Source organism: Neomonachus schauinslandi, chromosome 6 (assembly GCF_002201575.2).
Source record: "Neomonachus schauinslandi chromosome 6, ASM220157v2, whole genome shotgun sequence".
Lineage (NCBI taxonomy): Eukaryota > Metazoa > Chordata > Mammalia > Carnivora > Phocidae > Neomonachus > Neomonachus schauinslandi.
The window spans coordinates 127,899,834-127,913,413 of NC_058408.1; the positions used below are offsets into that span (position 1 = coordinate 127,899,834).

At 41.5% G+C, this 13,580-nt stretch overlaps 1 protein-coding gene across 1 annotated transcript in view; it reads right to left on the reverse strand.

Moving 5' to 3' along the window:
- The window catches only part of ARMH3 (armadillo like helical domain containing 3), a 178,314-nt gene that overhangs the window by 160,261 nt on the left and 4,473 nt on the right, over positions 1 to 13,580 (reverse strand). Inside the window, exons 2-4 of the mRNA XM_021700255.1 lie at positions 4,572 to 4,684; positions 1,047 to 1,103; positions 756 to 902 (exon numbers count right to left, since the gene is read on the reverse strand). Of these exons, the coding sequence (XP_021555930.1) occupies positions 756 to 902; positions 1,047 to 1,103; positions 4,572 to 4,673 (306 nt within the window). The 5' untranslated portion in view covers positions 4,674 to 4,684. The remainder of the gene's footprint in view (positions 1 to 755; positions 903 to 1,046; positions 1,104 to 4,571; positions 4,685 to 13,580) is intronic.

Genomic DNA, 13,580 nt, shown 5'->3' on the forward strand with positions numbered 1-13,580 from the left:
TTGGGCGCCTGGGTGGCTCAGTTGGTTGGGCGACTGCCTTCGGCTCAGGTCGTGATCCTGGAGTCCCGGGATCGAGTCCCGCATCGGGCTCCCTGCTCGGCAGGGAGTCTGCTTCTCCCTCTGATCCTCCCCCATCTCATGCTCTCTCTCTCTGTCTCATTCTCTCTCTCAAATAAATAAATAAAATCTTTAAAAAAAAAAAAAAAATCTCTTCTGATTTTTGCTGTAGACTAACTATCCCTGACTCATAGCTTCCCCAATATCTCTTCCTTTCCTCAAATAATTCAAGCATTCTGTCAATCTGCTTTGGTATTAGATCAAATTATACAAGTGGACAAGAGTACTAGTGAAGTGTCAATTTCTTTATTCTTTTTTTTCTTTTTAAAGATTTCATTTATTTATTTGACAGAGAGAGACACAGCTAGAAAGGGAACACAAGCAGGCGGAGTGGGAGAGGGAGAAGCAGGCTTCCCGCCGAGCAGGGAGCCCGATGCGGGGCTCGATCCCAGGACCCTGGGATCATGACCTGAGCCGAAGGCAGATGCTTAACGACTGAGCCACCCAGGCGCCCAAGTGTCAATTTCTTTAACCAGAAAGATGGCTAAACAAACATACATAGATGTTTATGATTTAAAGGAAAAAAAAACAAAACCCTTCATACCTAAGGGCAATTTTAGGTTCCTCAGGTCCCAACACATGTGTTACAATTCCTTTCCCCTGTTAAACAAGACTTCCCCGGTCTCCCAACCTTGTACCTGCAAAGCATTGACAACTCGAATTGGATGTTCCTCTCCCAGAGCCTGGATGCAGTGTTGAAATAAGCAATTAATATTATCCTTGATCTTCATTAACTCCTCACCATCAAGAGATTCCAGCTTGCCTTCTAGGTACTCCAAATTCACCTACCAAGGAAAGAGTAAGGGTATTATTTTTAGTAACATTTTTAGTGAATTGTACTTAATGTGAGTGCATTTTTAGTGTAGCACCTAGAACATGAGAAAGCAATTTCAGTTACCAGGAAAATCCAGAGATATCATCAAGTTTACCTTCATAAGGAAGAGCTCCTCCCAAAATCGAGGACTGCACTTACTGGGGTCCTCTGTCTGAAACCAGAAAATAAGCAGGTTCAATATCCCCAGCTAACACTGAAGCATTAAGAATACATCTGAAAGGGGGCTCCTGGGTGGCTCGGTCAGTTGAGTGTCCAACTCTCGGTTTCAGCTTAGGTCATGATCTCAAGGTGGTAGGATCGAGCCCAACCTCGGGTTCTGCACTGGGTGGGGAATTTGCTTAGGATTCTCTCCCTCTCCCTCTGCCCCTTCCCCAGCTCACACGCACACATAATTCCTTCCCCGCTAAAATAAATAAATCTTGGGCGCCTGGGTGGCTCAGTCGTTAAGCGTCTGCCTTGGGCTCAGGTCATGATCCCAGGGTCCTGGGATCGAGTCCCACATCGGGCTCCCTGCTCGGCAGGAAGCCTGCTTCTCGCTCTCCCACTCACCCTGCTTGTGTTCCTGCTCTCGCTATCTCTCTCTGTGTCAAATAAATAAATAAAATCTTTTAAAAAAAAAAAAGGAAAAATCTTAAAAAAGAAAGAACACATCTGAAAGGGTCACTTACACATAATCAATGTTACCTTTCAAAATTAACTCTGAAAATGCTTGGTCATTCTATACTGTTATAACACGGAACAATAGTTTTAGAGGCTTTTTTCCCCCAAAATGGAAGACACTGTGCATAGATATATATTCCCTGTGCCAAAAGTTAAATAATGGCTCAAAGAATCTCCCTCAAATCTTTCTCTTCTAGCAAGACGTGAACCTAACCATCTGAGTAAGATAGTCACATTATATGTCCCCATCACATCTGTAGGTCTTCAAAGCCCTTTCACATACATGAAATACAATGGCCCAGAGAGCCAGGTATGGTAGATGTTATCAGTATCCTCCTTTTAGCTGGGGCACCTGGGTAGCTCAGTCAGTTAAGTGTCTGCCTTCAGCTCAGGTCATGATCCCAGGGTCCGGGGACTGAGCCCCAAGTCAGGCTCCTTCCTCAGCAGGGAGCCTGCTTGTCCTTCTGTCCCTCTCCCAACTTGTACTCTCTCTCCTTCTCTGCCCCCTCTCTCAAAAAAATAAATAAAATCTTTAAAAAAATAAAAGTATCCTCCTTTTAGGAAAGAGGATCCACAAAGTTACTTACACTGGTACAAGAGCCAGAACCCAGACCACATAAGCAATGCTGCCATGGTTTTACAACATCCTGTGTTGACTGCTCTTACCACTTGCCCTCCTGTATGCATTTAATTCTCTGTACAGAGCTTTTAATATGCTCTTTCCTTACTTCAAATTGGTCCAAAAGGTTAACAAAATTATAGTGCTAAAACCTAAATCTTCTTAGCAATAATTTTCAAACATTAATTCTAAAGAGTCAAAGCCTTCTGGTTAAGGAGCAAAATGAGAAAAAAAGAACTTCTACTTTAAGGAAAGCTAATGACATAAAACCAGTGGATCAATCACCCACTATCACCCTTAAGTTGACCTTTTAAAATTACTACCAAAATAAATAAATAAATAAAAGTACTACCAAGAACTAATATCTTCATTAGTTAAGAACTCCTGATCTCATAAGAAAATACTATACTAGGAATCTCTTCTGGATTTTTAACTGAGAATGACACAGAGAAGTAACATTTCTGGCCTTCTCCTAAGGTGCTCCTTCAGTGATTTTTTTTCTACCCCTTTCTCCTAGGAGGGGTCACACTCACACTCTGACTCTCACACTTCTCTTTTTTTTTTAATTAATTTATTAACTTGAGAGACAGCACAGCAGGGAGAGACAGAGGGAGATGGGAGAGTCTTAAGCAGACTCCGAGCTGAGCCAACGTGGGGCTCTATCTCACAGCCCCAAGATCACAACCTAGGCCGAAACCAAGAGTCAGACGCTTAACCAACTGCGCCACCCAGGCTCCCCTTGACTCTCACACTTCTGTAATGTCATTTTGTTACCTATATATGAAACTCAAGACTACTCGTGGAGTTGGCACTTCCCATCCTCAAAGTTCAATCAACAGTCCTATGTATGCCAACCTTACTTAACATAGAAAGAACCCTAATAGGATCCAAGTACGCACTCATTTTCTCTGTATAACCACCTGTACTGACCTGTGCAATTCTGTATTAATTTTTTGCATATCAAACTCTATCTCTAAGGCTTGCCCAGAGTTAAAGGTTTTACTTGATCACATTATTTATTCTGGGCCATGTGGCAAAGTTGAACAAGTAAGGGCCATGGAGTCAAACGTTAGGGTTCAAACCATGGCTCCATCACCTTCCAGCTATGATCCCCAGTTTCCTCATCTGAAAAATGCTTTTACATGACACATGTGAAAACATGGCACTCTTGGAGCATTCTTGTCAGAATTAGAGTTAATGTACTTAGTGATGCACTTAGACGCCAGGCACATGGTAAAAATTCAATACATGGTGGGGCACCTGGGTGGTTCAGTCATTAAGCGTCTGCCTTCAGCTCAGGTCATGATCCCAGGGTCCTGGGATCGAGCCCCACATCAGGCTCCCTGCTCAACAGGAAGCCTGCTTCTCCCTCTCCCACTCCCCCTGCTTGTGTTCCCTCTCTCACTGTCTCTCTGTGTCATATAAATAAATAAAATCTTAAAAAAAAAAAAAGAAATTCAATACAATGGTAACTCTTTTTATAAGTATTATTCCATTTTACATGCACTACTTACAATCAGAATTTCAGAAGGCAAGTACCCTGCAGGGTAACCCTCCCTGACAGAGTAGATTTCAAAACAAAGGCCTGGACTTGGTCAATCAGCAGTTATGAAGACCCAAAGAAATCCTCAATCCAATCGCTAATAATTTGTCAGTGATCTTATATAGTTGGAGAATGTGAGAGACTAAGCAATTGTTCCGTCCACTAACAACCTGAGATGTAACAGTTCATCTTTTTTTTTTTAAGATTTTATTTATTTATTTGAGAGAGAAAGAGAGAGTGAGAGAGAGCATGAGCAGGGTGAAGGGCAGAGGGAGAAACAGACTCCCCACTGAGCAGGGAGCTGGACGTGGGGCTCGATCCCAGGACTCCGGGATCATGACCTGAGCCGAAGGCAGACGTTTAACCAACTGAGCCATTCAGGCACCCCAATAGCTCATCTTTTAAAAATAATTGAATCATAGAATTCTAGGGCCAAAAGGAATTTCAAGGGACATCTAGGATAGAAGAGTACTTACACTGGATCATATGGAAGACAAGTCTTTCTTAAAGATACTAAAAAAAAAAAAAAAAAAGCTTCCCGAGCTTTACTCCCTCTTTCAATTGTTTTACTGAGCTCATGGCAATAATCTATAAGAACAACATAACAGCAACCTATATTAATTAATACATGATCATAATTTCTACCATGAGAGAGCTCACACTCACTCTCACCCTTGCTCTCCCTTTCTCCCTCTGAAGAACTGAAAGGCAGCAGGCAGGGGTGAGCTTATTTCTCATTTTGGAACAAGAAACTAAGGAGTCAAGCTGTTCAGAACTGTCAGAGCTCCGGGCCTTACCATAAAGATCTCATCATACATCAGCACCACCTTTTCTTTCAGTGGTTTTTTGGAGGCTGAAGATTTCCGGAGCAAACCCCCTCGTTTCTCCACCTGTGCCATGGTTAGAGAATCTGTGAAAAGAAAGCCACAGTCAGTGCTATAAATGCTCTCCAAGATGCTGGGTAGTCTGTTGAAAAGCTTTCAAAGGGAAATTTTTTAGGAAGAAGAAAAAATGATAAACAGCCACATAATAGATCTTGTGCATCTGTCCAACACCCCATCCCCTGACCAGGTAATTTCAAGACTTAATTCATTACTTGGCCTACAGCAAAACACAATTTACATCTTTTAAACATGCCAGTAGACAAGGCTTATAGCAGATCCAAAACCAAGAAGGAAAGTGTAACTAGCTCCATCTATAATAGATCTGGCCATATATTTGAGGTTGATGGAAGGAAGGCTGCAAAGCACACACTGCCCACAGACTGATGGTGAAGTTAAATTTCAAGTATTGATTGAGCTTAGGACCATTAAGGCAGGAAGTGTGCTGCAGACTGATGTGCTCCATTGATTTCCCCAAAGTAAGTAGGTCCTCATCACTGCAAAGTACTTGGCCTTCACTGCCTCATAAATCACACTGCACTTGACTGTCTTCAGAAATTCCTCTGGAAAGAGACCCAAGGCAGAAAATAGCAGTTATAAGAACAGAAATTAAATCTGATTTCAAAATAACTGAATATAACAATATACTTCTTTCAAATCTAATTATATATATATTTATAACACTACTGCAGATTAAACCTCAGTGTATTTTTCAATTCTATATAAAAGCAATTCCATGAATCATGCCCAAATTTCCCATCTTGTTTCAAGGAATTTCAATTTTTTACAACTGAGAACTTAAAATCCCACAGGTCTCCACTGTGGATTTACACATTTCCCCTCACTTCCCAGATTCTTTCTACTGTTGACAAAATTCCTGTCTCTCTCTTAAATTCTAGGCTCTAGTTGTGAAACTTAATCTCACCCAATGGGAAGTATGGGCAGTAGCAAGGAGCCTGATTTTACTTCCAAACAAATCCAAAGCAGCAGAATAAAATTAATTTTGTTCAATGACTTTCATTTTTTTTTAAAGATTTTATTTATTTATTTGACAGAGAGAGAGAGGCAGCGAGAACAGGAACACAAGCAGGGGGAGCGGGAGAATCAGGCTTCCCGCAGAGCAGGGAGCCCGATACGGGGCTTGATCCCAGAACCCTGGGATCATGACCTGAGCCGAAGGCAGACGCTTAACGCCTGAGCCACCCAGGTGCCCCTGTTCAATGACTTTTAGAAAATATGTGCTATCTTTCAAATCAAAATCAAAATTTTATTTGAGGAAGAGACGCATCCAATAGCATAAAAGAACGTATCTCAGAGATTGTTTTTCTTTAATATATATAGCTAAAAAGGAGATTTACCTTTGAGCATAAAAAAACACAAAGCACAGAAAATTTCTCCAACTAGATATGAAGCATCTTTAGCACAGGGACTACATCTTATCCTTTTTCTATAAGCACTTGGCTCAGGGTATATGCTCAGTGTATGCTCATCACTGACTGATTCTGAAATGGGGGGGGGAGCCTAAAAAGTCCTAGATGTGACCTAAAATTTTATTAAGACCTATCTCTGTCAAAGCCTCACCAAATTCCATTATGGTCCAGAGAAAACTGAAGGAAAAAATAACAACAACAAAAAGAGAGAGAAGATGCTTTTGGGCAATTTGTACTATATTGATCATGGCTTTGCCTTAAAGCATGAAATACAGCCTCTGTTCAAAACATTCCTGTGTCTTTTAAATAGGTTGTCAAGAGGAAGATGTCCTTATCGGGGGAAAATAAATTGGAAATCAACAGGATCCCATTAAAATAAATCAAAAGCAATGCAATTCTAAGCTTAGTGGATATAGATCTTTCATGTGTTCAGCTTCAACCAGTTGATTATCGGGAATAGCAGGAATCACGAGTTCCTGGATGTGAAAAGCACCTGTTTACAAACAGGCCCCTCTGAGGATTTATAATTGGGTTACAGCAATCAATGTCCACCCTATATCTAATAAACTCACTTTCCCTATTTCAGAATCAATACTTTCTAATAAGCAAAAGGGAACAGGAGAGGAGGGAAAAAACAATTCCAATCCAAAGTATCAAGTTCCCTAAGAAGTTAAATTATTTTCATAACTCTCCCTCCATTCGGAGCCTCATCTCATTAGTCTCTGTCATTATCAGAGGCAACTGGAATTTACCACCCACGCTGTCTGAAATGTGACTGGAAACTAACATAGTCTCCTCCTCCTGCCAGCACTTCTACCCACAGAACACAGAAAAGGTGTTCTGAGGGTGATGGACTAAGAGCAGTGCAGAACCCCTAAAAGTTTTTTGGGGGATTTCAGAAGTTAAGCCTCTTCTCTTAACTTTGAAAGTAAAATATCTGACTGGTAGAGCACATCGGTAATCGGAGTGTAATTTATGTCCTCCCAGTGTTTTTCTTCTCTTTCACAACCCTCCTCTTTGTAGAAAACCAGAAGCAGCTGAGGAGCAACAAGGCATAATGGAACAACCAACCAGCAGAACTGAGACTAGAATACAGGTGTCCTAACCACCTATATGACACTGAGTAAGTCACTGTGTTCCTAGTTTCCTTACACATAAAACAAGGAGACTGAACTAGACATATCACTGAATGATCCTCTCAGCATCACTGAAATACCCCAAGTACATAAGAAACGCCTAAATATTGTAAAGCACTAGTTTAGGCACTATGGGGTTACAAAGAGGAAACGAAAGACCCGATCCTCTAGAAGCTCACGATCTATTGGCAGAGACAGATGCATAATAACCCACAGCACAAGGCAAATCATGAGAAACAGAGTCAAAGTACAAAGAAAATGCTATGGTACCATGAGAAAGGGAAAGAAGCATTCTCTGACTACACTATGACCTCTGTTGATCTGGGATTTTAAATCCTGCTGACGAAGAAGCAAATACAGCAAAGCCACAGTAATCCCACAGAAATGTCATCTTAGACTTTAACACAGTTTCTCAGAAATAAGATATGACAGGCAAAGTATAAAAGAGAATCAGGCAACATATCAATACTAATTTCACCTACCATCAAACTTAGGAATGGTTTCAAATCCCCCCAACCCCATGGTAAATCAATGAAGTCTTTTATTCCTAAACCTCAGGGACTGCTGGTCCCATGACCCGCAGCACAACTTCTCTCTGAAAGACTCAAGTCATACAACTTTTTAAGAATATCTTTAGGCAATCCAGCCACAAACATCTTAAGTGCACATCACTTCACATCCCTTCAGGATAGAACAACCAAATACAAAATTTTATTTTTATTTTTTTAAAGATTTCATTTATTTAAGAGAGAGAAAGAGCACAAGCGGGGGTGAGGGGGCAGTGCACAGAGGGAGAGGGAGCAGCAGACTGAGCAGAGAGCCCGCTGTGGGGTTCAATCCCAAGACCCTGGGACCATGACCTGAGCCAAAGGTAGACGCTTAACCGACTGAGCCACCCAGGTGCCCCAAGATTTTAAAACCTAAAGCCAAACTCTTCCAATGTCTACTATGCAAGAAATGGTAGTTATATTTAGCTATTCACTTATTGTCTTCCTGAACACAACAAAATACATGCCAACTCTAGTATCAGAAAATTAATAGAAATTCACTCTAATTTCCAAAGAGTTAATAGTTAATCTATCAAAAGTCTTAGTATTGTATCTTTATGAGATGATGGATGTTAACAAAACCTCTTGAGGGGGCACCTGGATGGCTCAGTCGTTAAGCGTCTGCCTTCGGTTCAGGTCATAATCCCGGGGTCCTAGTATTGAGCCCCGAATTGGGCTCCCTGCTCGGCGGGAAGCCTGCTTCTCCCTCTCCCACTCCCCCTGCTTGTGTTCCCTCTGTGTCTCTCTCTGTCAAATAAATAAATAAAATCTTTGAAAAAAAAAACCTTTTGAAGTAATTAATTCACAATATATGTAAATAAAACCATCATGCTATGCACCTTATACACTGATGTATGTCAATTATTTTTCAATAAAACTGGAAAAAATCTAAAAACAAAACATCTTGGGCTTTAATCCCAATTCTTATACACTCATACTATAACCTTTAGTTTTCTTTCCTTCCCTGGGCTTCAATCTGCCAATCTGTAAAAAGAAGCAGTGGCAAGGATATGCAGAAAAGGGAACCTCTGTGCACTGCTGGGAATGTAAATTGGTACAGCCACTACAGAAAACAGTATAGAGGTTCCTCAAAATATTAAAAATAAAACTGTGATATGATCCAGCAGTCCCACTTCTGTGTATATATCCAAAGGAAACGAAATCACTGTCTTGAAGAGATATCTGCAGCCCGATGTTCACTGCAGCATTATTCACAATAGCCAAGATTTGGCAACAACGTAGGTGTCTATCAATGAATGAATGGATAAAGAAAATGTGGTACACACATACAATGGAATATTATTCAGCCACAAAAAAGAAGGAAATCCTGCCATTTGCAACAACATGAATATGCTTATGTGAGGTGATGATGAATGTGTTAACTAACCTTAGCATGGTAATCATTTCATGTGTATCAAATCATCACACTGTATACCTTAAAGTGATATGCCAATGTTATATATCAATTATAATCTCCATAATATATCAATTATATCTCAATAAACCAGGGAATAAAAAAGCCATGGAATAACTCTCTGTAGGCTACAAATTTAATGGCCTATGGCTCTAGGTTCATACTGGTAACGGACTGTTAGCAAGTATCACCCTTTCTTCACTGTTGAGGGAGGCTCCAACCAAAACACTATAGGTAGATGCTGAGGTAAACATCCTAAAACATTTCACCCAGTACATAAGAAAAGAAAAAGGAGAAGAAAAGAAAAAAGGAAAGGAGAAAGAAAGAAAGAAAGAAAGAATAAAAACAAATGTGCCCATCATCTAGAAAGAAAGAATGCACAGGTCAGACATTCATTCACTCCACAGGTACTTACTGAGCATCTTATAGGTGCTAAGCACTAGGGATACAGCAGTGAACAAGACAGACAAGAAAACAGTTTTCATTCCAGAGGGGGGGAAAGACAACAAACCTGTTGAGACAGCAATAAGTACCCTGAAGACTACATTAGACTGGGAGGTTAAAGTAGGCCTCTATAACAAGTGATATGTGGGCAGATCAGAATAACAGAAAGGAGACGGGCGCCTGGGTGGCTCAGATGGTTAAGCGTCTGCCTTCGGCCCAGGGTCCTGGGATCGAGTCCCACATCGGGCTCCCGGCTCAGCGGGGAGCCTGCTTCTCCCTCTGACCCTCTCCCCTCTCATGCTGTTTCTCTCTCGCTCGCTCTCTAAAAAATAAATAAAATCTTTAAAAAAAAAAAGAGAGAATAACAGAAAGGAAACAGCCATGTGAAAGTCTCAGGAAAAGTGTTTCAGATAGAGGGAACAGCAAATGCAAAGGCTCCAAGATTTGAACATACTTGGCATGTTCAAGAAACGGAAATGCCAGAGTGCCTAGATTATAGTATAAACATTCCCTTTTTGAAATGTCATTATAAAGTGTTTTGAAGTGGGCATTTCATGTTTGTGTGAGTTTTTTTCTTACATAAAGAGAATTCAAATGTCCATCAGCAGAGTAGGAAGATTATAACATATTCATGTGATAAAGTACTACCCAGAATGAGTTTTTTAACCCAGAAATTTAAAAGAACAAATTACTGAAACATTGATAAATTTCAGATGTTGAATAAAAACCTCTGAAAGAAAAAAGTACAAACAAATGAGTCCAATTACATGAAGTTCAAAAACAGCAAAATTAATCTATGGTGACAGAGGTCGGAATAGTAGTTACTCTGGTGGGGATATGAATGAGAAGGAGCACAAGAAGACTTCTTAGATGCTGAAAACATGCTCTATCTTGATTGGAGTGGAGGTAACACAAATGTGTACATGTTTAAAAAAATTCATCAAGTTGTACATTTTACATTACATAAGCTATTCCTCAATCTAAAAAAAAAAGCCAGTGCATTCATACATATATGAAAATTAACAGCACCCATGCAGAATACTAGAACAGAGGCTAGTAGGGATTCTGACTTGTACCCTCAGGACACCAATCAAAAGTAACAATTAGGAGCACCTGGGTGGCTCTCCATTTAGGCTCAGGTCATGATCCCAGGGTTGTGGGATCAAGCCCCAGGTGGGCTCGTGCTCATGCTCAGTGCTGAGCGTGGAGTCGGCTTATGCCTCTCCCTCTGCCCCGCCCCCCACTTGCATACAAGTGCACTCTCCCTCTCTCTTAAATAAATAAATAAATAAAATCTTTGAGAAAGAAAGAATTAACACTTGCTTAGCACTTACTATGCACCAGGCACTGTTCTAAGCATTTCATATACATTAATTGGTTTTATCCTCACAGACCTATGATCCAGGAACTTTACAATAAGAAAACTAAAGCATAAAAAAAAAGAAAACTAAAGCATAAAGTGGTTTTAAAAAAAATTACCATTGTGAGAGTAGGGACTCAAACCCAGATGGCCACATGTTAGAGTCCCTGTTCTTTTTTTGAAGAAGTTTATTATTTGTTTGTTTGTTTATTGTTAGAGAGCGAGAGAGCGCTTGAGTGAGAAGGGGCAGAGGGAGAAGAGAGAATCCCAAGCAAGCTCCGCACTCAGCCAGACACGGAGCTGATCTCACAACCCCGAGATCATGACCTCAGCTGAAATCAAGAGTCGAACACTGGGGCACCTGTGTGGCTCAGTCGATTAAGCATCTGCCTTCAGCTCAGGTCATGATCCCAGAGTCCCAGGATTGATCCCCACATGGGGCTCTCTGCTCAGCAGGGAGTCTGCTTCTCCCTCTGCCCCTCACCCCTCTCATGCTCTGTCTCTCTCACTCTCTCTGTCTTAAATAAATAAAATCTTAAAAAAAAAAAAAAAGAGTCGAACGCTTAACCGACTGAGCCACCCAGGTGCCCCTAGAGTCCCTCTTCTTAACTACTATGCTACACTGTCTCTCAAAAGGCAGAGCAGTGGGCAGAAGTTGTGTAACCTACATATAAACAAAGCTGAGGCTCTGCAGAGAAACTGCAACCAGGTTCCAGGTAAGTGAGGAGGAAGAATATACACTCATTGACCTTGATGAACAAACTTTGGGGTGTCCAGGTATCTTGAGTTTCAACACTCTAGTTTGCCAGTGGATAGAGGTGCCACCGTAAATAGTAAAAGATACACATGCATGTCTGAAACATGCATATGTATATAAATATTGATAATGGTAAAGTGATATACAAATGAATGGAATGGTAGAAAACTTAGAAGAAAACACTGGAGGGGTGCCTGGGTGGCTCAGTCGTTAAGTGTCTGCCTTCGGCTCAGGTCATGATCCCAGGGTCCTGGGATCGAGCCCCACGTCGGGCTCCCTGCTCGGCAGGAAGCCTGCTTCTCCCTCTTCCACTCCCCCTGCTTGTGTTCCTGCTCTCGCTCTCTCTGTGAAATAAATAAATAAAATCTTTAAAAAAAAAGAAGAAGAAGAAAACACTGGAGAGGAATCTGTCTAGTAAAGTTGATGGATGTATCCAATATGGTAAGTGAAGAAAAAAACCAGCTGAAACACACTGATATCCACTACAAGATTTAATTGATAATATTTTAATTGAGCTTAGCCAGTGCTCTGAGGATAATTCTCCACCAAAATTTGGTAACGAACGGAAAGATACAGTAAGACAGAAAGATGAAATAGAGAATAAGTCACGTATAAATCTGTACAGCCCTGAGCTTAGGAAAGATTATGCTTTCCCATCACAGAGCTGCGATCAATTGCTGCAGAATCTCCTGAGGTGCCTCCTGAAAATACAGATACCTAAGCCCCCTTTCCCCACTACTGAAACAGACTTTTCAAGATAAGGACTAGGGGGTCTAGGTTTGTTTTTTTTTTTTAATTTTTTTTTAGGATAGTTGACACTAAGGGTCTAGATTTTTAATAAGCACCCCAGGTCAGTGGTTCTCAACTGTGGTAATTTTGCCATCCAGGGAACATAAATGAACAGAGACATTTTTGGCTGTCACAGCTGGGAAAGGAGAATCTACGGCATCTACTAGGTAGAGGCCAGGGACGCTGCTAAACATCCTACAATGCACTGGGCAGTTCCCACAACAAAGAATTATCTGGCCCAGTATGTCAATAGCACTGAGATTGCAAAACCCTGCCCCAAGTCATTCTGATGCTCACTAAAGTTTGAGAAGTACTGATTAAAGCCTCAAACTCATCAAAGGCTTTGAAAGGAGCATCTGGACATAAGACGATTTTGAGAGGATGAATAAAACTTGTCACCTCTAGAAAAGACACTGAACAACCCTCATTTACTCCCAGCTCATTCTCCCCATATTAACTCACCAATGGCATCGCTTCCCTTAGGATCTTAGCCCCAGTTTGCCCATCTGTGAAAGATCACTCCAAGACACACTGCCTATAGTATTCCCCAATGCTAGGTAAGGACGATGAAAATCCTATCTGCCCAGACGTTGTGGGTGAGTCACTGGCCATTCACCCAATACAAAGGAGGAAGCAGTATGTTTCTCAAGCCAGAAATATAGTCTCCTGCCCTGGCTCCTCTAGACGCAAGGGTGTGTGTGTGTGTGGGTGTGTGTGTGGGTGGGTGTGTGTGTGTGTGTGTGTGTGTGTGTGTGTGTGTGTGTGTGTGTGTGTGTGTGTGTGTGTGTGTGTGTGTGTGAGGGAGGGGGTGTGTGTGTGTGTGTGTGTGTGTGTGTGTGTGTCTAACCTGTGTGTGTGTGTCTGCCCTGGCTCCTCTAGACGCAAGGGGGTGTGTGTGTGTGTGTGTGTGTGTGTGTGTGTGTGTGTGGGTGTGTGTGTGTGGGTGTGTGTGTGTGTGTGTGTGTGTGTGTGTGTGTGACGCAAGGGGTGTGTGTGTGTGTGTGTGTGTCTGTCTAACCTGTGTGTGTGTGTCTGCCCTGGCTCCTC